A 25,615-nucleotide genomic window follows, 5' to 3' on the forward strand; every position below is an offset into this window, starting at 1 on the left:
AATCATCTCTTGCCGCATCCAGTTGAAGAATGACCTTCACCTCATCTCTCCTCTCCCCAAGTGCAAATCCTCCATGCTCACTTATCTAGCCTTTGCAAATGATGTCATGTTCTTTTGCCCTTCTCCATCTTTAGTGTCATTGCCTCCCTACAACAGTTCGAATCCTTCTATAGTATGTGCATCAACTTACTCATCAAGTCCAAACTCTTTCTCTCTAGCACCCCTAATTCCCTCTTCTCCTCCACCTCATTGACTTCTCTCTTGGCCCCCTCTCATCCATGCCCATCTTTGTGCCCCTCTCCCCCATCAAGTCCTCAAGAAAGTCCATCTTTGGAAAGATTGATCTCTTTCCACTTTGAGTATATGAATTAATACCATTAATTAAGAACTTTAAAGCCAACGGTTAGTTAGCTGAAGCATTCTTTTTTTTTTTTTTTTTTTTTTGAATCCGAAGAGTTTATATATAGGGTGGGGGAATATTACTAATATAGGTGCCACCGGATGGGTGCGAACCCTGGACCTCCCCATGGGAAGCTGGGCTTTTATCTGCTCTACTAATCCACCATTCTTATTAGTTGCTAAACAAACCATTATGTATTCATTGCTATTTTAAAATGACAAATAAACCCCTAGTGGAGTGTGAATATTTTTCCACTACAACAGAGAATTTCCATTTCTATATTTGAAGTAATCGAGTGGGTAAGATACTAAAACCACATGCACTAGGAGTTTTTCTGTCATTTTCACATCATCAAAGCCCAATATGTCAACTAACCAGCCCTAACAGAGTGGGGCTGAATGTAAAGAAACCTAAACTCAAGGGGTTTAAGTGTATTAGAAATATAAGGGGTACTCAAACCGTAGGGGGTTTCTGTGTAATTTTCCTTTTTACTGGTCGACCGGACCGACTTTAGGGTTCCTGAAGGGCGATTCCGATCCCAAGCCGATTCACTATCCAATTCCGTATTTAAAAATCTAGTTCCCGCCATGTTGGACAACTGAAAACATTTTTTTATTTTTTGTCCTCTCACTATCATCCAATGATCCCAATGGCGTTCTTCCGACGGTTTTGACAAACTTGAGATCGTCAAGCAAAACCTTCAATTTCGGGTTTTGGAGTTTACTCCAAAACCTATCCAGTCTGACGCTACGCTTTGAGTCAATACTCAGTAGACGAAATCACATGAACAAACTTTTACCTTCTATTGGGCTTTATTGACTACTGCCGTGTAGTTCAATTCGTCAAAGCTGAAGTGTTGACCTGGATTGCAATTTTTTCAACGTCAACGGAAAGGTATATATACCGCCTCATTTGGATAAGGAAGTTGTGGTCAGCTGGTTTTACAATCTAATCTGAAATTGATATCTGTTTCAGGACCACAAATCACAGTGACGGAGACAGAGACAGAACCACTGTTGGAAAGGATGAAGATCACTAACCCCCTGCTCTTGCTAAAGGATTTATTGTTCAGAGCTTCTCCTTTTAAACTCTTGCATTCAAGGTTTAACAAGCGGTGGATTAGATTTCGATTTGTGAAATCTATTGACAGCTGAAGTATGAATTTATTCATCTAAAATAGCATCCTTGAGAAGATTATGAGATTCAGTGATTGCTTTGTTTCTAAAGTAATTAGGGTTTATAGGGTTTTAGTTTTTCAGGATAAAACAGCAAATAATTGCTTGATTTTCAAATTTTGAAATAGTCGATTCGATCACTTTTTGGTGGTTGATGGTTTTGAGCATTTTGAAATGGTTTACTCTGCAATTTTTTTGAGCTCCATGGGGTTAAGCTTTCTCGCTTCTGTCAGAGTTTGTTGCATCTAGAGCAAGTGTTCGAGAAGTTACTGTCTTAACACAAAACAACCCACAGACATATTTGCTATTACTTTTTTTCCCCTAATGAATTTTCTGCTCTCTCTGTCTCTTTTCAGCACGGAATTTGGATTATTGAGGCAATTTACTGGATGTAGTTACGTGGGATGTTATGTTTTGTTTGTAGGGTATCGAGATGTTGGAAGTGAAAGTTTTTGTGTCGGCATCTGTTCTGGTTGTTCTCTTTTGTTGCTTTCAACTTGTTGCAGCAAAGACTACCAGTCCGTCTGAAGGTGAAGTTTCTTAGTTTATGTCCTTATTCCTGTAATTTTGCTTACACTTCGGCTAGCTTTTGGTCAAACATTATTCCCACACCACATTGAATATCGTCAGAGGGCATGATAGATTTTTTAGTTAATTTTTGGTGATTGAAATTAATCACTAATTCCTAGCCAAAAAAACAAAAAGAAATTAATCACTAATTGCTATAGAAACAAACAAGGAAGGAAATTGGATATGTGTAATTTATAAAATTTTGAAGTCAACTTCTCACTTTACAGTGTTGCTTCAGGCTAATGGCCAATGAGATTGGATGCAGTTCATAATAGTTTAAGGGGTTCCTATTCATCAGAGTTTATGTAGGAGAAGGTGCAAGCCTATTAATTCAATTCAACTATCCCTTACCTTACACACCTGTAGAGTTGTATTAGGCAAGATGGATACTGCTCCTCCAGGACACATCTGCAATTAAGACTACCCCCTTCTCTCGCTTTGAACAAAATAGTGAGAAATAAGGAGGGAAAAAATAGATAAGATGCACTTTGGTCATATAGGTAGTATACGGATGGTATAGATGCACTTGTGGTGTTGAGCCTGGTGCTCTCTGGATTGGCTATTGATGTTGGAAGTCTGAATTGTTGAGCTTCTCGTGGAACACCCCCCCCTGCAGGGCGCCTTTCTTTTGAAGAGAAACCAGAAAAGATTCGTTAAAGCCAGTTTTATGTGTTGCAAAATCATACTAAATTAAAAGGTGCATCTTATGGTAAGCACAGTGGTGAATGGAGAAAATGTGACCTTTTAATTTCCTTGCATCTAATCGCGAACCCATAAAGCACACCTCCGACCCTCCTACCCCCCAAAAGGCCATACCTAGTGCACAAGGCTCTTGAGTTTAGCAGGGTTGGTGAAGGGTCAGACCTATGCAGCCTGTTCCCTGTTTCCAGGACTTGAACCTGTGATCAAGCTTTTGAAAGTGAGCACTTGACTGACATGCCAAGCACAACTTTTGTGTCTTATTTCCAGAAAGACGAGTGAAAAGGGTTTCCAAAACATTTGAAAATGACATGCCATCATCTAATTATCAAGAGGTTTCACTGTTTTGCAAGTAATTTTTTTTGGAGTGTACGTGTGAAATGGCAGGTTTCTTGCACTTGTTGAGAAAAGAAGTCTATAACAAAGGCCAATGAAGTTGCAACTTGCAACCTCTTTTTTCATTAACTTTGGCTGCTGCAAGATGCACCCTTATTCTTACGTTTAGTCCACAAAATGAGCCTGAAGTTGTTTCCAGAGGAAGACAAGGGATAAACTCCGTCAAACTAGCCGTCCAGCATAGAAATTGGATCCAACCAATTGCACAAGCTACATTTCTGAGTGGCATGACATATAATATGCTTTTCTTGTTTTATGTGTCATACCATGTGGTTGTTCAAATAGATTTAGTTGTATACAGATAAATTATGATTTAACTAATAACTAGAAGGTCTCTGGTAAGTAATTTAGTATTTCCGTGGTCTGTATTCCTTGATTTTATGGGGCGATGAAGGTAAGAAAACCTTGATTAGGGGTAGGTATCTATGGAGTACGGACTAAAAGCTGTTCTGTTACTAATTTTATGTGACATTAATTGATCATTTATATAATTTTACAGTCAATGCATTACGGGCTATCAAGAGCAGCTTAATCGATCCTATGAAGCATCTTGAAAACTGGAGGAAGGGGTATCCATGTACATCACATTGGACAGGAGTTCTGTGCTATCATACAGTTGGAGCAGATGGATACATGCATGTAGAAAAATTGTATGTTTCTACTTTAGACCATAGATAACTTTCATTCATTCTGCAAATCAGAAAGTAAAACTGTTTCCCAAAGGAAGCTACTAGCATTAAGATTTTGGATTTGGAAGTCCTCACTGTCTTCTGATGAAATTCCAGTCTATCTAATCAAAGTGAGCCCCTTTGTCCCCCCTTTTTCTTGAACAATTTTATAGTGATGCATTCATTTCTCCTTTAACTTTTTTGGTGCAGGGAACTTCATAATATGAATCTCTCTGGATATTTAGCACCTGAAGTTGGTCAGCTATCCAATATTAAAGTATTGTGAGTTGTGAGATTTGACAAAGTAGAGGCAGAAAATGCAATTTAAAGTGTTGCATGGACTATGGAGAAGCTTTTTCTCATCTTATTTATTGATTTATCTTCAAGAGAAACAATCTCCAGTTATTTATATTTCAATGGAGAAAGGATTTCATTTAACCTTTTATTATACTGATTATTTTCTTGTTTCTTCTGCAAGAGGTTTTATGTGGAATGATATTACAGGAAGCATACCAAAGGAGGTTGGGAACATTTCAACTTTGGAGCTCTTGTAAGTAAAATTTGTATTGGTTTAGGTATATTAAGATGTTTTTGTTGTTAAACTTTAATAGCCTTACATCTGTACTCAACTTCGTGTAGGGATACTTTTTGGGTTACAATTGATTTACATTGAACCTTCTTAAAAAAAAAAAGAAAAAGAAAGAAAAGAACCTTCTAAAATCTTAGGTTATAAGAAATGTAGGATTAACCATAATAAATGTTGGTCGTCAACTTTTTTTTTTTTTGGGATGAATAAAAAATTATATTAAAGAACCGGAACAAAGAGAAATACAAAGATACAAAGAGGGAAGAAAAGAGGGGGGGGGAAGCAAATAGTCAAGGGAGTGACTAAAGCAAGGATCTAAGATTCCAAGAACTAACAATCAACCTATTCCTTGGAGAGTCAGAAACAGGGGGTGGGGAATAGAAGATAGCCTAGAAAAAATATCAAAATAGATGGCATTCCAAATCAAAATTTGGGATCTAGATTTGGAGGTCCATCTTCTTATGTTGCGTTCTCACCACAAGTGATGAACGGTAGCAGCAAAGACTAGCTTCCCCACTAGGTCGCAAACCGAGGAGCTAGAGAAAGTTCTCAAGACCCAATTCCAATGTCTAGCAAAACCATAAGCACGTCTCGATCTAGGCCAAATAGAAGCAAGGGCTAAGCTCTAGATAGATCTAGAGAATGGGCAGGAGAAAAAAAGGTGGTCAAGGTCTTCAACACCATTCCAACAGAGGGTACAACTTGGATTGGTAGGAATGTGGCGACTGATGAGGAAGGATTGGGTGGGGAGGGCTAGGTTGAGGGATCTCCAAAGGGTGAGGGAATGGTGGGGGATGTGGCCTTTGAACCAGACTAGAGGGGCCCAAGGGATGGGGGGAGGTGGATCTAAGGAGGTTCCAGGCAGAGGAAGTGGTGAAGGTATTGGTATGGGACGAGGACTAAATGGGGGTATTTGAAGCAGCATATGAGAGGGGAGTTCCAAACTTGTGTGAGACTAGGGTGGGGGGAGGGGGACCAAGCACCATTAGAGATGAAAAAGGAGAGAGGGATAGCTTTGGGGGTGCGAGAATCATAAACAACTTGGGGACCCAGAAGGGAGAATAAAATACCCATTGGATGTCAGGGATCAAGCCAAAAGGAAGTGGAGGATCCTTAAGAGATTTGAATAAAGATAATAGTGAGAGCACGCGGTCATAGAGATAAGAGTTTTTTTTTCCAGATCCAGGACGAGGTGGAAAGAGTTGGGATATTCCAGATGGAATCCATTTTGAGTTGGTATGAGTGGATCTAGGGGACCTAAATGGAATCATGCTTGGAGGTAATTTTTTAGATGAGTTTGAGGAGGCAGGCTAAGTTCACATCATAAATCCTACGGATGCCAAGACCTCCTTTAGATTTAGGTTGGAAAATGGCAGACCAACTGATAGAGTGGAGAAAACGGGAGGTTTCTTGGCCCTTCTAAAGAAAAACAGAGAAGAGAGCTTCCATGGTATGGATGGTGGATTTGGGGAGAGGGAATATACCACACCAATAGAGATAGGAAGATTGGAGAACAGAGCGAATGAGAATCACATGACCAACAAAGGAGAGGAGCTTACCTTTCCAGGAAGTTTTTCCAAAAGTGGTCAAGCATAGAGGAACAATGGTGGCGAGTGAGCCTACTAGGGATAAGGGGGAGGCCTAGGTAGGTCGCAGGGAAGGAACCAAGCTTAAAACCTGAGAGCTGCAAGAGGGAAGCTCGGGAAGAATCAAAGATGCCCGAGAGAAGGATAGTGGATTTCTCCAGATTGACCTTAAGGCCAGATAGGGATTCAAAGAAGGAGAGAGTGAAGAGAATGTTGGAGATAGAGGTATGGTTAGCTTTCGAGAAGATCATGAGATCATCAGTGAAACCAAGGTGGGTGAGGTTGAGGGCTTTACATTTGGGGATGAGAAGCTAATCAGTTTTGGATTGGAGGAGACGGGATAAGACTTCCAGAGCCAGGGTGAAAATATAGGGAGAGAGCGAACATCCTTGATGGATTCCTACTCAAGAAGGGAAATAGCCGGCGGGGGAGCCATTAGTGATAATGGAGAAATGGGGAGAAGAGATGCAGATCTCAACCTAGTAGACAAAGGAGGGAGGGAATCCCACAGAGGAAAGGACCTAATTGATAAAATCCCAGCGGATAGAGTCAAAAGCTTTATGAATGTCAACCTTTAGAAGGGTGGCCAGGGAGTGGGAAGAATTATCAAAACCTCTAACAATTTTCACGTAGAGGAGGATATTGTCAGAGATACTATGGCTAGAAATAAAGGTACACTGATTTGGGCTCACAAGGGAAGGCAAGATGAGCTTGATCCGATTGGCAAGGATTTTGGAGATGAATTTGTAGAGAAGATTATAGAGGGAGATGGGGCAGAAATCAGAAATAGAGGAAGCTCTAGGCTTTTTGGGGATGAGGCAAAGGATGGTTTGGTTGATGGAGGCAAGCTGGGAGGGATTAAGAAAGAAGCTGCAGATGAGGCAATGGAAGATTTGTCATCGACTTCTTGTTTTGTAAATTTCTAGCTTTTTAGTTCTTCGTCCCCATTTAAGTTTCAAGCTAATGCTTGTAAATGATTATGGAAAAATGGGTATAATGAAGAGATTCTTTTACCTTATTGCTTTTGTATCTTGAATCCTCCGCCTATTTATTTGTACAAATTAAGGAAAATTATTGGACTTTCTCCTTGGAAAACATTTTCCATTTAAAACCAGAAGTGTTTTGATGTGCAGGATAGTCAAAAGAGTATGTTTTTGATGTTGTGCAGAATTTCAGTGGGGGCAAAGCTAGTTCATCATATTATTGAGTGTAGTCATCTTACCCACAAAAGAATTGAACCCATCATCTTTGTGAATAGGATTGCTTAAAGATGTCATCTCTTAAGGGATTATGATATCAGAATTGTGGACACTTGTAAGTTAAAGACTATTTTAACGCCGAATGGGTCTTGATATTTTGAAGATAAAAGATTTGCCAGTGGTTATTGGATGGCTGTTGGGCAAGAGACAATTGGTTTCTCTCGTGTTCTCCTCTTCGCGTCTCTCACGCTTCTTCATTGTCCTCTTCTCTCTTTCTCTCTCTGCTTCTCCCCTTCTCATTCTCATCTTCTCTTTGCTTTTCCGCCCCTAGTTCTCATCTTCTGTTTGCTTCATCTCCTCTTCTCTCTCCATTCTGTCCATATTAAAAAAAAAAAAAAAAAAAAAAAAAAAAAAAAGAAAAATTTGAGGCCATTTCAGGGTTCTGTTTCAGGTCGTTGAGGTTTCCTGTCTTCAAAAGGTCTCTAGAGTTGGGGGAAAATCATTGTTGATCTCTTTGAATCAGTTTCAATCCCACATCTGGACTCATCTCCTCCCTTTGTCTCTTCTCTCTCTTTCCTCTCCGCTTTCTGTTTCTGGGTTTAGCTTCATCATCAAGGTTTCTAGCACTCAATGGCCTCTCTGGTGTTGGAGGCAATCCCATGAGGGCCATCTTTGCTGATCTCTCTGTATCATTGCAGAGCTAGATTCATCTCCTCTCTTTGTTTTGTCCTTCTCTCACCATCTCCCTTTCTTTCATTCTTCTCTTTCCTCTCTCTCCCCTTTTTGTTTCAGGGTTCAGCTTCAGATTGTCTAGGGTTCCAGCCCTTGATGGCCTCTTTGGCATTGAGGAAAGCTACGAGAGCCATCGTTGTTGATATCTCAGAATCAAGTTTGATCTCAGATTCAGTTTCATTTCCTCCCTCCGTTTCTCCTTCTCTATCCCTCTCCCTGTTCTATTGTTCTTTGTCTCAATCTTGTGATGCTACCAGCCATAGTGCCTGTGTTACTATGTCGGTCCCTACCGCTTGTCCCACGCTTTGTTGCAATGAAGGCTTTTTCTGTCATCGATTGATTGGGAGATTGCGTTGGTTTACCTGGGGCTACTACCCTTTTGGTCCATTTTGGTTGTGCTAATGTTGTATTTTCTGGTTTGATTGTATGGCTTTGTGTCACTTGTGCTTGTGTTCTGCACTTGTTTCATTGAGCCTATCTTTGGTTTTGTACTTTTCCCTTCCCCTTTTCTCTGTTTGGTTAATATATTTTGTTGAAGTATATACACTTGGGCTATTTACTATTCACGACACTATTCACGTGAACAGTCGTTTACTGTTCATGGTCTGCATGTGCGTCGTGATCGTCCGTGACGTAGCTGTGATGCTACTCTACTTTCTTTTCTAAGTTGGGTCTTGCCTAAGTTTTGGGGTTTTAGAAGTATAGTTTTTTTGGTGTGTTTCTATTTTCAAAATTTTCTATTTTAGGGCTGGGTTCTAGTTGTATTTTTGTTTCCTTTTCTAGGGCGTTCTTGTCTCTTAGTTGTATGATTCTTAGGTATAAATAAAGGGCTCTGTCTAGACCTGCAGAATTAGCCTCTCCGTTCTTCTCTCTTCTCTTCTTCTTCTTCTCCTTTCTTTGTTCAAGTTCAGCTGCTGTTTGTTTTTATGTTGTTTTCCTATTTATTTATTCATCAACCAAAAAAAAAAAAAAAAAAAAAAAAAGAAAAAAAAAGAGCAAGGTGAAAACTATTGTTTCTATATTCCTTTTATAGTTGGGAACATAGTTTAAGAACTTAATTTGAAACCTGATTAAAATTTGTACCATTTCAGCTGCAAGTTTATGTGACAAATTTTGGCAGTCAAATGGTCATATTTGGCCCAAAACTTCATGGAAATCCTAATCAAGCATGTCTAAACATGTTAGAACTGTTGGGTTTGAGAAAACCAACTTAAGTGGTAGTTTGGTGTTGGTACCTAGGTTGCTAGTGTTTGCCATGCCATACCTTGTCATGTGCTTTCTAAAATATGACCTCAAAATGCAGTATAGTCATTATACATAATGTGGCAATGGTAGGGTCTTTTTATTTTTAGTTTTTATTATAAATTATAGTTGGGATAAGATGTGCAAACTGGTGGGATTTGATGGGAGGTTTCATATTAGCATCTCATTGATCACTAGATGATTTTTATCCTGCTCGTTGCATCTCTACTATTCAACCTGCTTGTTGTTGTAACCCTTATTCCCACCCACGTTCTCCCATTGTCTTCTCTCTCTCCTCTGCTATCTTTTAAGATAGATCAGGGGATGAGACCTGCCGTAAGGTAATCTTATTTTTGGTTGTTGGAATACAGATAGTGGAGGATAGGAGCTTTAAAGTGGATCTGGGGGCTTTATCATTTCTCTAGTGCTGAGCAAATATGTGAAGCTTACGAATGTGGATTCTGTTTTAGTTGACATGGTGATGTAAACCACAATCTAGGGTTAGGGTTTAGGTTGTGCTCCCTAGATTAGGTGGCTGCCCAGGTCTATTCCAGCAATAGAAAGGGGGTTTCTAAAGTGTTTTTAAGCTGTTCCAACCTGTTGTGACTGAGTTTTAGATCTGAAACAAGTTGATGTTTGAAGTTCAGATTCGAAAATTGGAGTCCTAGGTCAACTAGGATTAGGTTAGGGTCTGGGGAAGTAGCTTTTGGGGTTTCAGCTAGTGACGGAAGAAGGATCAGGTTGCTGGTTATGCTTCAGAGAACTGATTTCTTTCACTATCTTTTCAACTAGAATGGATCTAATTGATTAGCGCCTAATAGAAACAGATTTCTGGAAAATTAGAATTTTCTGCAGAATCCAAAGGTTGAAGAAGACTTGCAGAAATTTCAGACTCAGGGAAAACAAGGTGCAGTGGGGAAATTGACTTGGGGTTTCTGTTCTATGGCTAGGTGCAACTCTAGGGAAGGAGAGAAGGGTTCAAGAAGAGCTGGTGAGGTGGGCTTAATCAAGGAGAGGTGCTGCTGCTTGCGCAGAAACAGAGGAGGAAGGGGATGACCTACAATTGATGAGGGAGAGGGGCTGGAGTTGCAGAATCAGGAAGGGAAGGTGCTAGGGTGAATTGCGACTAGGTTGGGGTTGATTTAGGTAAGAAGGAAAGGGCTGGGGAATGCTATGGCTGAAGTGGGAGAGAATGGGAAGGCTGTGGACAGGATAGGTGGGGTGGGGATTATCTGTAACTTACTTGGGAGGGTGAGATGAGACTGGACCATGTGCTGGAATGCCTTGATGATCTCTTGGCTGTTGTAGTTGAAGAAGACGATGATGAACAAAGGAATTTCAAACACGAACACTCAACCAAGGCCCACCCAATGAAGGAGACCTTGGTCTTTACTCAACACTCAACAGTTCAATTAATCATCAAAACACCCAATAAATTGCAATGATATTCAATTAGTTTAATAAGGCCTTGTGTCCGAGGGAGTTTACTAGCTCGCCAATGTGGAAGAGAAAGGTTACGAATGAAGTAAGGTTATGAGGTCTTTTATATATTGAAACAAGGAACTCTGATTGACTCTGGCATTCCCTTAACTGGTGGGAACCTTCTACGTATCAAATTGGACTTTTATCTAATCTAAAAGAGAATATAGATTACTATGTGATCTCAGCCCTTGGATCTGAGATCTCACTCTCACACTTTTAAGTCATCTAATTAGGCACATGCTAATTAAATACTTAACACCTAGTTGAACACAATTTTGACTCAGGATGAATACTTGAAACAATTTCGACTTGGACTCAAACTGACTCAAATAAAATCTGAAATAAATCCTACTTTAATTTCAGGAATAAATTAAGGGTCAAAATGCCCAAAATCCCCTCCTGTAGGGTTCGGCCAGCCTATGGAGGCTTCTTGGAGCCATCCTCGGGGCCCTGCTTGAGCTTTTGGCCAGGGGGTCCTTGTGTTCACATCACATGCCTAATAATATGAAGGATGGTCAAAGGGTGCTGCATGAACTTTGCAGTTTTGTTTGATTTTGCACTTTCAACAGAATATGATTTGGAATTGTATATGTTTCTTTCTGACAGAATAAATGCACAAGGTTAAATCTCTTTCATATATTCACCTTTTGGGTCTTTTTTTTTTTTTGGCACAGGCTTTTGAATGGCAACAAATTCTCAGGTGCCTTACCAGCTGAGATTGGATTTCTTTCTCAATTAAGTAGGCTCCAGGTAGATGAGAACCAATTATCAGGACCAATACCAAAATCATTCTCAAAGTTAAAAGCAATTAGACATCTGTGAGTGCCTTTTAGAACCAATGGTCATCTCTTGTTTGAAAGGACTTCTAAGTACTTTCAATGTGGTTAATCTGGTCATTTGTAATTTTTTGCAGCCACTTGAACAACAACTCAATTTCTGGGAGAATTCCACCCGAGCTTTCCAATCTAACAACTCTTTTGCACTTGTGAGTTCATATAGGATCTTGAGAAGTTCATATTATACCTTTAAATTTTAGTTTAGTTATTTCATAGTCTACAGAGGTAGATATTCTAGTCTATTTAAGTTTTACTCTCTTATGTTTTTCTTGTTTATAATGTTAATGTTTACAGGATTCTAGATAATAATAACTTATTGGGATCTCTTCCATCAGAATTGTCTAACCTGCCAAGCTTGCGGATATTGTATGTTTCTCTTGTACAACTTTAGGTTGTTATTTTCATTTAATTACTTTTTGACCTAACTTTATTTCACATTCTACCGTGCTCTGCAATCTTGTATTTCTTGATTTTAAGACTGAGTTAAGCATCAAAGTGTTTTACTACAGACTTCACAATTTCCAACTTTGCTAATTTGTTAACTGAGAAAACATTGAGATTATGTAGAGGTCAAAGAGTCACCATTAGTTGATAACTTTGTAAGAAAACTTTTAGTAGCAGCAGAAGTAAACTTAGAACAACGAGAGATCCTGGTCAAAGATCAACACTAGGGTGGCCTCCAATGCCCCCAAGTCTATCTGCTCAACTGAGAACCAAATTTGTTTCAGGTGACAAATTAAACTGTCTGAAAGTAAAGCCATAACAGGGGAGCCACAGGTCATAAAATCAAATTCATCCCAATGATATGCAGTCAGAACAGAATACCCAAAACTGATGGATGAATATTGAGGTGGAAGTCACTTGAATCAGAGGATCAAACAAAATGCAGCAGGCTCAATCAATGGAAGACTCAAATCAGTACCTTGTTGCATTATAACAGAGTATTGAGAAGACAATGAGGATAACAATGGCTGCCCACTAATTGGATCAGAATCCCAATGTCTGAGGCTTTATAACGAAACAGGATTAGCATATCATCATCAAAGGCATCTCACCATGACTGGATTGCTCAACATTCTTGCAGAATATCTTGACTTAATTAATCAGTAATCATCTATGTGCCTTGTCTTTTACAAGGTTTATTTAGAAAGTAACAACTAACTCTAATCTGACTAGGGAAGTCAAATCCTATTTCTAAGCAACATAAAGGAACCATTAAAATAAAAAGGAACCTTTTCATGCTAGTTGAGGGTGTTCTGAGCTAAATACAACAACTCAGCCTTTTTTTCAGCTATAGAGATCAGCTACATGGGATCCTTTCAAGACAGTGTAGGGAAAAACCAAAATCTACAGAGTAAGAGGAAATAAGAATAAAGGTGAAGAATGAAATAAGAAAAGTGAGGATGAAAATTGGAAAATTGCAGCAAGAGGAAAGAGAATACCTGAAGAAATCAGGAAAAACTCTGCTACATGGTGTTGATAACATGGATCCTTGCCCACCAATAGGTGCTATTGAGTTCATACTTGGCACAGCACCTGGACTATGCATCATGCATATCATTCGTCACAACCTCATGTCCTCACCTATGGTCATTTTCCGCTTGCCTGTGGCTCTTTTAGATTCTTCATTTGGAATCAGCTGACTCCATACTGCAGCATCCCCACAGCGTGTGTTTTCCTATTTCAATTACTGTTTCTTTGTATATTCTAGATATGGCCAGAGATGGGTCACAAATTGCATTTTTGTGAAACCATTATCCTTCAAATCAATTCTCTTCCCTGCTGCTGATTTAAAAGTTAAAAATAAAAAATTTGGAGGTATTTAGGTGCTGAAGTCTAATATGTTTATCACCTTCCAGATGTTTTCTTTTTGATTTATCTCATATATGTCTATAAATGAGTACTATTGCCTGCTTAACTTACATATTTCAAGTCATCTCTTTGCATTAGACTGTTGACCCTATCTGATGTTATGGTTTCTCTATACCCATACTAAAATTTTATCATAAGAAGTGTTTTACTAAATATGATGCTTTTTTTTTTTACTTGTGAAATAAAATTAGTGGATTTGATGTTTGTTTTCCAATATTTCCTCACAAAAACTTCTTTTGTAGACAACTTGATAACAACCACTTTGAAGGGTCTGAGATTCCAGCTTCTTATGGCAACATGTCGATCCTATACAAATTGTAAGTAAAACTTTTCTAATTGTTTTCTTTGTTGCTTTTAAGTATCCAGGTGACAATGTACTTCCTAGAGCTCCTATGAATGGAGTGTAGATATACTTATTGCAACCACCTTTCCTATGAATGGAGTGTAGATGTACTTCTTGCAACCACATTTCCTTTTGCTTTCTTCAGGAAAAGAAAAAGAGGAAATTCTTGTTACAAACAATGAATCAAATGTAAATTAAATAATGACGAAGTTAATTTTACACTGCATATAATATGTGCTGTTTTAAGAGTCAACTTCAATGAATCATGGTCTCATGCTACTTATTGAGTTTCACAAATGTCAGTCCTGAAAGACTGTCTCTGTGTTGACTGACTCCTTATTGGTGGGGTTTACATGTGCAACTGTGCAAGTCAGCGTCTATTGAAATGTTTGGTCACCTCCAAGGTTTAGATATTTGTTTTGAAAGGGGATTTTGATCCTAGTAGGAAAGGAAGCACGATTACACAGAAAACAGGGGAGTAGTAAAATTTGTTGAATTTTATTTTGATTATTCCATCTATCTTTTCTTGTCCCCATCCCTTTCCCCTTATCACTGTACCATCCTTGGATAACATACTGATTTTATCTTGGGAGGAAGATTAATATTTCTAGTGGATTTAAATCTTTTGCTGTAATGATTTTTCTTAGTTTCTAGTAAGTGCTTCCAATTCAAAAAACCTTTTTGTTGAGAGTGCTTAGCGTCAAATATTTCTTTTTTCTTGATATGCAGAAGTCTTAGGAACTGTGGTTTACAAGGTTCTATTCCTGAATTAAGTGGCATGAGATGCCTTCATTATTTGTAAGTTAAAGTTGAACATACAAGTATTATCCTCTGAGGAAGTCCAACGCTTTTGGCAGCTTAATATGTTTTGGCAAGTAGGCATTGCAAGAAACTTGTAAAGTAATGACTAGCCTTTGATAATTTATCACTTGGTTTTATGTGACAGAGATCTTAGCTGGAATAATTTGTCTGGATCAATGCCATCACATAGGCTTTCTAATAATATCACGACTATGTAAGTAAGATAAACAAATGTTGTCTTTAAAAGTGTTCTTCAACTTCATCTATTACCATTTTGTTGACTTGAACCTTCTTAACATGTTACCTTTTCTGTAAATAAAAAATTATATGTTGAATCATTCAGTTATCATATGACTGATGATCTTGACATCCAAATTTGATTAACAACCATCTTATGTAGTGATTTGTCAAACAACAATCTTAATGGGTCAATACCTGCAAGTTTCTCAGATCTTCCATACCTGCAGAACCTGTAAGGATATGTTTTCCTTTTATTTATTTATTATTTTTTGTATTTATGGTACATCTTTACAGTTTTCTTGTTAAGTTCAGTATTATTGAAGTGGTGGTTGTTCTCTTCTTAAAATCTATAGTTGTTGAACTTTCGAATCTTATTGCTTTGATTATTTAATGAGACTGGATGACGATGTTCAATTATAGTTCACTTGCGAACAATTTGTTGAATGGCTCTGTTTCCTCTACCATTTGGAAGAATAGGACCTTGGGTCCTACTGCAAGACTCACATTGTAAGGCCTGCAAATGAAATCATCATTCCTATTTACCCTAACACATTAATTGCCGTAAAGTTCATTGTTTATGTGGTTAAACTGAGTATCATGCTTTTCCTTTCCTCTGTTCACTTTGGATCTGCAGGGATTTCCGGAACAATTCTATCTTAAGCATTGCAGGGGATATCAATCCTCAGGAAAATGTCACAATAAGGTATCTTCTTCTTGCATATAGAGTACATTTTCGATTTATTATTCAAGCTTTCCTGGTTCTAGCATTTTGTCTAATATTAATTTGTTTTTAGAAAAAGTGAACAGTGAATGGTCAAGAAATTTCAGATTATTTTGTAAATAAGTTCTAATATTTTGAACATGTTTCAGATTCTTTCTGATTATCTGGTTCTAGAATTTTAGCTTCTATTACTTTGTTTTGAGAAAAAGTTAAACAGTGAATGTTTAAGAAATTTCAGATTATTTTGTAAATGAGTTCTAATATTTTGAACATATGGGCGCCACATTGTTCTGGCCTAGGCTCATGAATTTTGACTTGTCATTCACTAGATTTGGACCTAATACGCAAATGAGGTGCTGAGTAGACTGTCTTATGGGTAGCCTATTATTGTGACCAGGAATAATAACTATCAGCCTTGAAGACTATTCTGACTGCACCTAAATTTTTATTTGTGGACTATGAATCTTTGATACTGGTGGTGAGGAATATTTGTTTATATGTACCTTAGTCCACCACAAATTTGGCCACAAATGATGGTCTAATCTGGTGAGTTCCACCGAGTTTGGAATACTTGTAATGGCTTATGATGTTGCAGGAAGTGACTTATAGTATTTTTCCCCCCTTAAAATCTTGATCCTCTTGCCAATTTCATTTACCAATTTGAAATCTTTGTTCTTCAGGCTTCAAGGCAATCCTTTCTGTCAACATGCAAGTCAAGCTAACATAACCTACTTCTGCGGATATGAAGTTGGAGGTGGTAATACAAGTGGAGACTCAGCCAACCGATCAAGTGTGTGTCCAATCCAAGGATGTCCCAGAGATTTCTTTGATTATGTTCCTGCAGCTTCCAATCAATGCTTTTGTGCAGCACCTCTTCGAATTGATTATCGTCTAAAGAGTCCCAGCTTCTCATATTTTCCTCCTCATGAACATGAATTTGAGGCATATCTGGCTAATTCCCTCAATTTGGAATTGGATCAGATATATATAAATTTTTTCATCTGGGAACCAGGCCCCAGGTTAAGGATGTACTTGAAGATTTTCCCTACATTCCCCTCCGATAAATTTAATGTAAGTGAGGTTCTACGGGTCAGGAACATATTTACAACATGGAAGTTTCCTCAAAACAACTTTTTTGGACCGTATGATCTGCTCAACTTCACTCTTTTGTATCCTTATTCCAGTGGTATGTCTTCAAGGCTATTGGATGACTGGGACCTTCTGGGCGTCAAATATTGCTTGAAATTTCTTTCTACTCATCTGTGATTTCTTAAGAACATCAATGTCACATTCTTTTTTTATTGTAATGCTTAAAACTACAATATTTTCTTTGCACATAAGTACCATTGGTTATATTTTGAATCTCATGGTGATGACTGCAATTAGATTGAACATGACTTCAGTCATAGAGGTTATAAGCACTTCTTGTTTGGACAATTAGAGGAGTGCTGTAGTATTGTTGGAACTTTCATTAATTTAATCAAGGGTTGCAACCAAGTGTTATTTTGTGTCTGTTATAATGATCATTTCAATTGCCATTGAGCTTTGTTTGCTAAATATTAATACCAGGCTCCTAATTCTTTTTTCAATTATCAATGGTAAGGTTTTTTTTTTCTAGTTAGAACTTAGAATGAGAACAAAAATAAAGGAAGCATTTGTAGAATTTTTCATTAGCTAGATACTTATTATTATTCTTTTATATGAACCTCTTGTTTTCAAATATGCTTTACAAAAGTGTCTCAGAAATTTGCCTGGCAAAATTTCCTGAGTGTTTGTAGTTATGGTGGTTCATTTTGATAACATTATGTTCCCTGAGAAGTGGAAATAAGAGTGGTTAGGTTTAAATTACCATCTCACATCACTCCATTTATTGTTACAGTGGTTTTTGAGCCCCAACGCTCATCCATAAGCAAGGGTGTGCTGGCTGGCATTATACTGGGGTCGGTCGCTTGTGTAGTTTCATTATCTATTAGTCTTGTTGCAATCTTTATCACCAGAAGACAGGGAGCAAGCCACTATAAAATCTCAAGAGAACGAAAATGTAAGTTCTTTTTGCATTATTCTAAGGGAGATATGTGGTCAACGAATATCTAATTTTTTCCACTTTCTAGCAATGAATTTGAGGCATTAGTTTTTCTTATTATAGCATCACAAAGTTCAGTCAAATTTGATGGTGTGAAGGACTTCACTTTAAAAGAAATGGCACTTGCTACGGACAAGTTTAATGACTCAGCTCAAGTTGGTGAAGGAGGTTATGGAAAGGTTTACAAAGGCACCCTGCCTGACAAAACAGTTGTGGCCATTAAACGTGCTCAGGAAGGATCCTTACAAGGTCAAAAGGAATTCTTAACTGAAATAGAAGTTTTGTCGAGGTTGCATCATCGAAACTTGGTTTCATTGCTTGGATATTGTGATGAAGAACAGGAACAGGTTATCACATTGCCTTATGGACTACTTTTTCCTATTTTGTGATCCTAATGTGTAATGTGGATTTCTTCTGAATTATTATCACCTAAATTAAGCACTTATCGCACCTGATTGTGAATGAACATATTTTCCCATGATTTTAAAGGAACAAGAAACTTGATTGGGAAAGCATCATCCAAGGAGATATTTAGAGGTGAAAGAAAGCAAAAGCTAACTAATGAATGAGTTTTTTTTGTCCCTATTGAGATTTTCTTCATTGATATTGTTGGAAGTATGATTGATGTTTCCTAATTGGAATAGAGTTCTCCTTTAAATCCTATATCTTATTAGCTTATATTTTCTTTGTTGTTTTCCTATTTGGCGTTAGATTGGTTTCCTAATAAGTCTAAAATTAGTTTATCTACTTGTTTTTTGTATTTCTTTTCCTACTAAGAGTGGGGTTACTTAGATTATAACTACAAATACCCTATTGGGGTCTATGAATAAAAGATGCATTTTTTAGCAATAATTTTTTCAACTTCCAACATGATATCAGAACCTTCTTGAGATCACTGTTTTGTGAGTCGTTTTAGTTTCTAGTTTGAAGAACCGAAACCTAGATCAATTAAAAAGAAGATGAACTAGGGTTCCATAAACCATTCAGATTTTATTCTTTCTTCCTAGATTTGTTCTATCATACTTCCGTTTTGTTTGGGTTAGATCTAATCAATTTTCTTCTTATTTGAGTGCCTTTCTTGAGATCTGCACAGAACTTGATCTCTATTACCATTTGAAGATTTGCCCTTATCTTAACAAATTTCCCCTTTGGAGACCTAACATTGCTACAGATCTGAAGTTTTATTTTTTATTGCTATGCAAAACCTGATCTTTGTTACCCTTGGAGATTTGCCCCTTACCTTGGTAATCTTCCACTTTGGAGATCTAACCTTATTGTAGATTTGGCATTTAATTTGTGCAGAACCTGATCTCTATTACCTTTGGAGATTATCCCTTACCTAGGCAAATTTTTCCTTTAGAGATCTAACATTGTTGCGGATTTAAAGTTTCATTTTTGCTTTTGTACCCTAGCAGTTGTTACCTCCAAAAATATATTTCCCCTCGTATTTGCACATAAATTTGTCTTCTCGATATTTGAAGATTTTACCTTTTTTATTGGTCATTCTTTCTTGGATACCTAAAGTTGCGGCAAAGATGAGGACAATGCAAGCGAAAATTGATAGACATTTTATCAAAGAAAAATTGGAAAGCGGTCATTAATTAGTGACTTACAAAGATTAAGTTGCAGATATTTACTTGAGCATATGTTTCATCCTATTTTGATCAAGTTGAACATGTGTGATATCCATGCCTCAACTTGATGGGGGAGTGTTGGAAGTATGACTAAGGTTTCCCAATTGGAATAGAATTCTCCTTTAAATCCCCTATTTTAATTAAAATTTTATTATCTTGTGTTTTCTATATTGATTTCCTATTTGGTGTTGGATTGGTTTCCTAATAAGTTTAAGATTAGTTTATCTACTTGTTTTTTGTATTTCTTTTCATAATCAGAGTGGGATTTACTCAGATTGTAATTATAAATACCCTATTGGGGTCTATGACTAAAATATACCTTTTGACCAATAATTTCTTCAAACTCCAACAAATATGCTTGTTTAATATAGAATCTGAATCACCATGCCAACTATGCTTTATAAATACTTAGCTAATGGGTTTTTAATTTACCCAAAAAGGAAGCAATGGGATTAATATAATTTCACCCATTTTCCAGAATACCCAAAAATATTTTCAATTTTTTGTTTTTCTTTTTGTATAGATCAATTGATAATAATGCAGCCTTGTTATGGCAGTCCATGCAAGGCAGCAAACTACCAGGACCTTAGAAACAGAACCAGCTTGTAAGGGGTCTGATTTAGGGTTTTGGAAGACTGATTTTGCTGTAACTTATGTCAAGGAAGGAGATAGGTGTAAGTTGCACAGCTTGAATTTGGGCAGGCTCTAATGGTAAGATTGGTTAGAGTTTAGGTTGGAGATTACGTTTTATTGGGGAATCCAAAAATTAAAGAGAGAGACTGGATCTAGTGTTTTATAACTCAGATGGGTTTGTGGCTTTAAGATGGTGATTGATAAAGAGGAATTTAGGTCTAATTGAAGTTTGGGATGATTTGGTAAGTTTGACTTTTTTTAAGGTTTATTGAGTGATTCTAGTGATTCTAGGTTAATAATGTTTTGGGGTTCAGATTGGGCTGTAACTTCAAAGGAATGGATGGGATGGTAAGCCCGTGTTTGAATGAAAAGAGATCTAATTCAAATGGCTGGATGTGAAGCTATGAGCCTATGAACATAGTTTTGAATCTTGTTTCATCTCGGTATCTTGGTGGTTGAGACCACCAAGATCTTGCTGGAACCTGGTACAAATTCTGCCAAATTTCAGTGGGTTTTATGCATTTTTTGGGTCTAGTTCTTGGACAGCCTATTTTAAGGCTTATAAATACATATGTGCAATCAGTTTGTCTAGAAAAAAACCCACGATGGTCTTTTGTATTCATAGTCATCCTTGGTTTTTGTGGTTGAAACTGAATGTATTTTCACATATCTAAACATGCTTGATATATAAATTGACCTAAATGACAAGCAATTGATAATGAAGCAAAACACTAAACCTACATAAAATATGCATAACAGATAACTAAAACATGTGGACACACATCATCAGTAGTCAAATATCAAATACAACTCATGTGCAATCTTTGCTAGAAATGGGGCTTACATGACAACTTTGTTCATAGGAAATACAAAAACCAAAGAAATTCCTCTAGAATATAGACTGAAAAATGAAAAACTAACACATATTGCAAAAAAAATTTTTTGACACCATGAGTCCATAGATCAGCCCACAGTGTTCAATGTTATATTAATTTCAATATAATTGAACAACTTTTGAACATACATCTTCTAAATAATAGTTTAGAGAAAAATTGGTTGCTTCAAACCATAGAGAACACTTTAATCCTGGTGTTGGGACCATCAATCCACTGCAATCATGAGTCTATTGATGTTTTTGTCAAGTTTTTCCCTTGATTTGAGGTATACTTTGCTTAAAACCTGAGACAATATGAGGTCCTTTTGAAATCTAGGTAGAGATTCTGATGAGACCTCTTTTTTTATTTTTGGGGGTGGGGTGGGGTAGGGTGGGGGACACTTTAGTCCCTTGATTTCCCGAAATCTTGATAAAAGGACTGAAATTTTGAGATATCTTAAAATATTGCTTGAAATTTGATATAATTTCGTTTCAACCTCTATCTTTTCTTGGTGGGGTTGAGTTTTCTAACCATGGTTTTGAACAAATCAACAGATGCAAATTTAGGGTTGATGTAGCTCTATCAATGGTTGATCGAACCTGATAGCTGCAGGTTTATTGTCAAGGCGAGAAGAAGAGAGTTTAAGAACTGCTTGAAACATAGAGTTTTGATTTAAGTAGATTAAATCGAAGGCTGGAGAGAGTTTGAAAGAGGTGAAGGGAGGACATGATAGATGGTTTGGAGGTGGCTTTAGTTTTGCAAAAGATTTCATGAGGTCATTTGTGAGTGCCAAGTAGGTGAGGTTGATGGCTTTGCATTTAGAAAGAGGGGAGACTAGATGATGGTCAGTTTTGGTTTGGGTACTGCATGATGAAACATCTAAAGCGGAGAAGATGATGTGAACCAGATTCAGTGCCGAAATGGGGCCTAGGGTGATAGCCCCACACCATATGAATCCTCTAGTACAATGAGGGGTATTTTTGGTAATTTTTCAGTTCCTGTAGAGTCAAGTTAATCCAGTATGTTATTAGGATCCTAGGTCTACTTTTATTTTTGAATTTAAGCCCTTGTTTGTCAAGTTATTGAAGAGTCCTAGTTAGGTTGGGATTCCCAAGTAGTAAGGGAGTCTCCTAGGTATGGTCCCCTTTCTTCAAGGATTCCATGTCTGTTGTTAATTTTTCAATTTGATCATCCTAGAGTAAGTTATGATAGAGTCCTTGCATGAGTATGAGTCTTTAGTCCAGGTAGGAGTCCTAGTTTGATTTATTTCTAAAGTTTTGTCCTGTTGAGTTCCTTCTTAAAGGCTGTAAATAAGCCTCTCTAGTTTGTGGGCAGATCATGATTGATGAATAAAGTTTGAGATTTGATGGAGAAAGAACTTAGGAGTCATGGGTTCCCTTGGAGGGGACTTGCAGCTGCTGTTGTGTGAGAATTCTGCAGAACTTCAGAAGCCATTGAATCCCCTTGCATTCGTCAAGTAAGTTTGACACCGCCATCCCTAGCCCTGCCCCTTCCCCTCTTCTCCCTTTCATCTTCAGCCTTCTGCGCCACCCAAACCCTAAAACCTGCAGTTACGGCCCCTTTCCCCCTGCAGAGGGAAATCACATATCATCCCTCCCCCATCCGCCTACCCTGCGGGAGCTCCAGCAGCATCTCTCCCTCAGCCCTATTTCCTTAACTCCCTCTATTCCCCAGCCCCTCTCTTCTCTTTTCTTCTTCTTCTTCCTTCATACTTGTGGCTGCTTAGGACTTCTCAGGAAATTAAAACCAGAGTTTCCCCAATCCCCTAAACCCCTAATTCACCTATTTCTCCTAAACCCCAACCCCAATTCCCTTCCCTTTTTAGGATTACTTTCCCATCCCCCTAGTGGCACACAATCCCTATCCCATCCATGGTTGTCAAAGCATCTGCCTAGGTGCCTAGGCCCACTTTTGGGTCAAGTTGACATAGTGTCGCCTTGTTGCCTAGGCAATGCCTTGTCGCCTTGGTCGCCTTGGTTTTCGTTGCCCTTTATTGCCTAGCCTCACATTGTTGCCTTGACAACCATGCCCCATCCCTTTCCCTCATCTAAGCCCTAGAATTTCTGCATTTCATCTTCTTCATTAGGAAACCCTAAAACTTTAAAAACTTAATTCTCCAGAACCTCTAGTCCAAACCCTAAACCCTTTTAGGATCACTATCCCTAAACCCTACTTAACACTCGAACCTAGCCCTAACCCTAACCCTAGTTCACCCCCAGAAACCTTAGTATTTAAGAAGCCCTAACTTTCTAATCCCTAGGCTTGGAATTCAATGCTGAATTTAAAATTATCGCAAGGGTTTAGACTTGAGTTTCATAACCCTAGCTCCTAAACTCTAACCAAATTGTTGCTAACCCATTCTACAACCCTAGAACTTCCAAACAAGCCCTAACCCATCAAACATAAGGTATTTAAACCCTAGTTTACTGCTGGTTCACTTGAGAAAGATCTTGAGGGTGAACCTTATATTTTGGGCTTGCATCAATCAATTAAACCCTATACCCTTGGTTCACGTCAGAAGAGGTAGGGAAAAGAGGACAACTTTTGTTGGATTTCTACCTAGACAAGAAGAAGCCTACTTGGGAAGCCATTTACCATGACAAAATGATGGGGAGGAGATGCACGGGAGGATGCAATGAGAGAGAACCCTTTTTTTTTTTTTGGGGGGGGGGGGGGTGCATCATATTAATCACTTTCCTAATAAATCCCATTAAAAAGAATTGGAGGCTTTAAAATTGTCAATATTAAGCAGGTGAGTTATACTTATGATCAAAGCCTTTGACAATTTAAGAGTAGAGAAGGATGTTGTCTTGCATGGATCTACTAGAAATAAAGGCATTAATTTAGGTTAACCAATTAAGAGAGAAAAAGTTGGAGGCAATTGGCCATGATTTTGGCAATGAATTTGTACAAGTTGCATAAGGAAATTGGCCTACAACTCGACATGAAGGAAGCTTTTAAGGTTTTTGGGAGAAGACAAAGGAAGATTTAGTTGATTTGGAGGAGCTAGTTGGTGTTGAAGAAGAAGCTCTTAATAGCTTTAGCTAGATCATCCTTCATGATGTCTCAACTAGCTAAAAACCCCATATTGAAACCATCTAGGCTAGGTGCAGCATTAGATTTGTGGGCACAGATGGAGAAGATTTCCTTATCCCAATGAATGGATTAAAAGGAATCCCACATCAAATCGGGAACACGTTTGTTAATGAGAGAAGAGAGAATTCATAGAAACCAAAGGAGGGTGGGGGGGGGGCTAAAGAGGGTGTGGAAGTGGGAATTAATGGGCATCCGCTTCCTCTTTATTTCTTGAAACTAAGATGGAGGAGCCATCATCTATAAAAGGAAAGTGATAGAGTTGACATTTTTTTCTGCTTTGGGGAGTGGCGGAAGTAAGTAGAGTTTGAATCTCCCAATTTAGGCCATTCGATTAACGACTTTTGGCATAAGGAGTTTCTTCTTGGGAGACACAACAGGTCAATTTAGTGGAGAGTTGTTTCTCTTCAATGTCAAGTAAGGCTATTAGAGATATTGGAGAGAAGCTGGTACCGGATTGATAAGAGATTAGTATGGGTGGCTAAGGCGTGAGAGGAGATATTATCACGGTGGTGCTGTTCCAATTTTGTTGATCGGATTTGACAATGCAATGTTTAGCAATGAAGGCAGTGTGGGGAGAGTGATGATGAATGGAGTTTGCCCAAGCCAAAGCAATGGTGGGGAGGAAAAGGGAGTCAGAGGTCCATATGTCACAAAATTTGAAGGGTTTAGGACAGAAGGAAATGATGGTTGCATATGGATAGCGTAGGGCAATGGTTAGAGATGTCAGGGCATAGAAAATTAGCATGCCAGCTGGGGAGAAGAGATATCCAAGATTTTGTTGACCAAGAAGGTCAAGTTTGTTGCTGATGTGGTGTTGGTCTGCTTGGCATTTGCCAAACAGGGGGCACCGGCCCACCTAAGGTCCTCATGTGTCCTAGAGGCAATCATTGAAGACATTGATTGCTGCCAAGTTGTGTGAGTTCCTTCCAGTTGTCTTAGAGTTGGAATGAACAACGTGGAAGTCTCTCCTATTACACAAGGAAGAGAGCCACTTAGAGACTTGGAGCTAAGAGAGGAAAAGAGAGCTCAAAGAGGAAGAAGATCTGAAGCTTTATTGAGAGCATAGCTGATTGAGAAGGGGAAAGAGGATTGTGAATTAGGGTGAGAGATTTGAAGGTGAGGAAGTTGGGAGGAGTTGGAGATAGAGGGGGAGAGAATGGTCAGGTGCCAAATGAACTAGATTTGGCCATTAAGAAAATGATCATGATTGGTAATTGAGGACCACGAGGAGGCGATGATTGAGGCAATACTTGGGGCTTGTCCTTAGAGACCCGAATTTCAAGGAGGGCACAAAAAGAGGCATTCGAAGATTCAATGAGATCTTTAACTTCAGCTTGTTTGGCAAGCAAGTTTAGACCATGAACATTCCATATGAACCCTTTAGTCGAGCAGCCGAGGGAGATTATGGGGCCTCTTTTGGGGGTAGGCAAGGGTAGGATCTCCCTTATGAAAAGAGGAAGAGGAGGTGGGAGAGAGGAAGGGGGTGGTAGAGCACGGGGGTGGGGTGGAGGGGGTATTGGGAAGGGGAGAGACATTAGGGGGAAGTTAGTAGTGGGCTTGGTTGCAAGTTTGGAGGACCTTGAGGAGCTAGGTTGGAGGATAACTGTTTTAAAATGTTAGTTGGATGTGGGCTTATATAATGATGGGGAGAGTTGGTTTTAGAAGTGGAATTGGGCCTAATAGAGTTAGGCCCAGTAAGGTTAAGATAATGGGAGAGGGTGGGTA

The 25,615-nt window shown here is 38.4% G+C and overlaps 1 protein-coding gene across 1 annotated transcript in view; it reads left to right on the forward strand.

Moving 5' to 3' along the window:
- Positions 1-1,038: 1,038 nt before the first annotated feature.
- Positions 1,039-25,615, forward strand: part of LOC149024048 (putative LRR receptor-like serine/threonine-protein kinase At1g06840) — a 35,746-nt gene continuing 11,169 nt past the window's right edge. The window contains 18 exon segments of the mRNA XM_089144426.1: positions 1,039-1,294; positions 1,376-1,555; positions 2,000-2,105; positions 3,740-3,890; positions 4,119-4,190; positions 4,387-4,458; positions 11,410-11,553; positions 11,649-11,720; positions 11,866-11,937; positions 13,686-13,760; positions 14,516-14,584; positions 14,733-14,801; positions 14,988-15,059; positions 15,248-15,334; positions 15,462-15,530; positions 16,229-16,734; positions 17,428-17,589; positions 17,695-17,978. Of these exon segments, the coding sequence (XP_089000552.1) occupies positions 2,009-2,105; positions 3,740-3,890; positions 4,119-4,190; positions 4,387-4,458; positions 11,410-11,553; positions 11,649-11,720; positions 11,866-11,937; positions 13,686-13,760; positions 14,516-14,584; positions 14,733-14,801; positions 14,988-15,059; positions 15,248-15,334; positions 15,462-15,530; positions 16,229-16,734; positions 17,428-17,589; positions 17,695-17,978 (2,073 nt within the window). The 5' untranslated portion in view covers positions 1,039-1,294; positions 1,376-1,555; positions 2,000-2,008.

This window comes from Hakea prostrata, chromosome 2 (assembly GCF_041222555.1).
Source record: "Hakea prostrata isolate BN-2017 chromosome 2, UWA_Hpros_2, whole genome shotgun sequence".
NCBI classification, from domain to species: Eukaryota; Viridiplantae; Streptophyta; class Magnoliopsida; order Proteales; family Proteaceae; genus Hakea; species Hakea prostrata.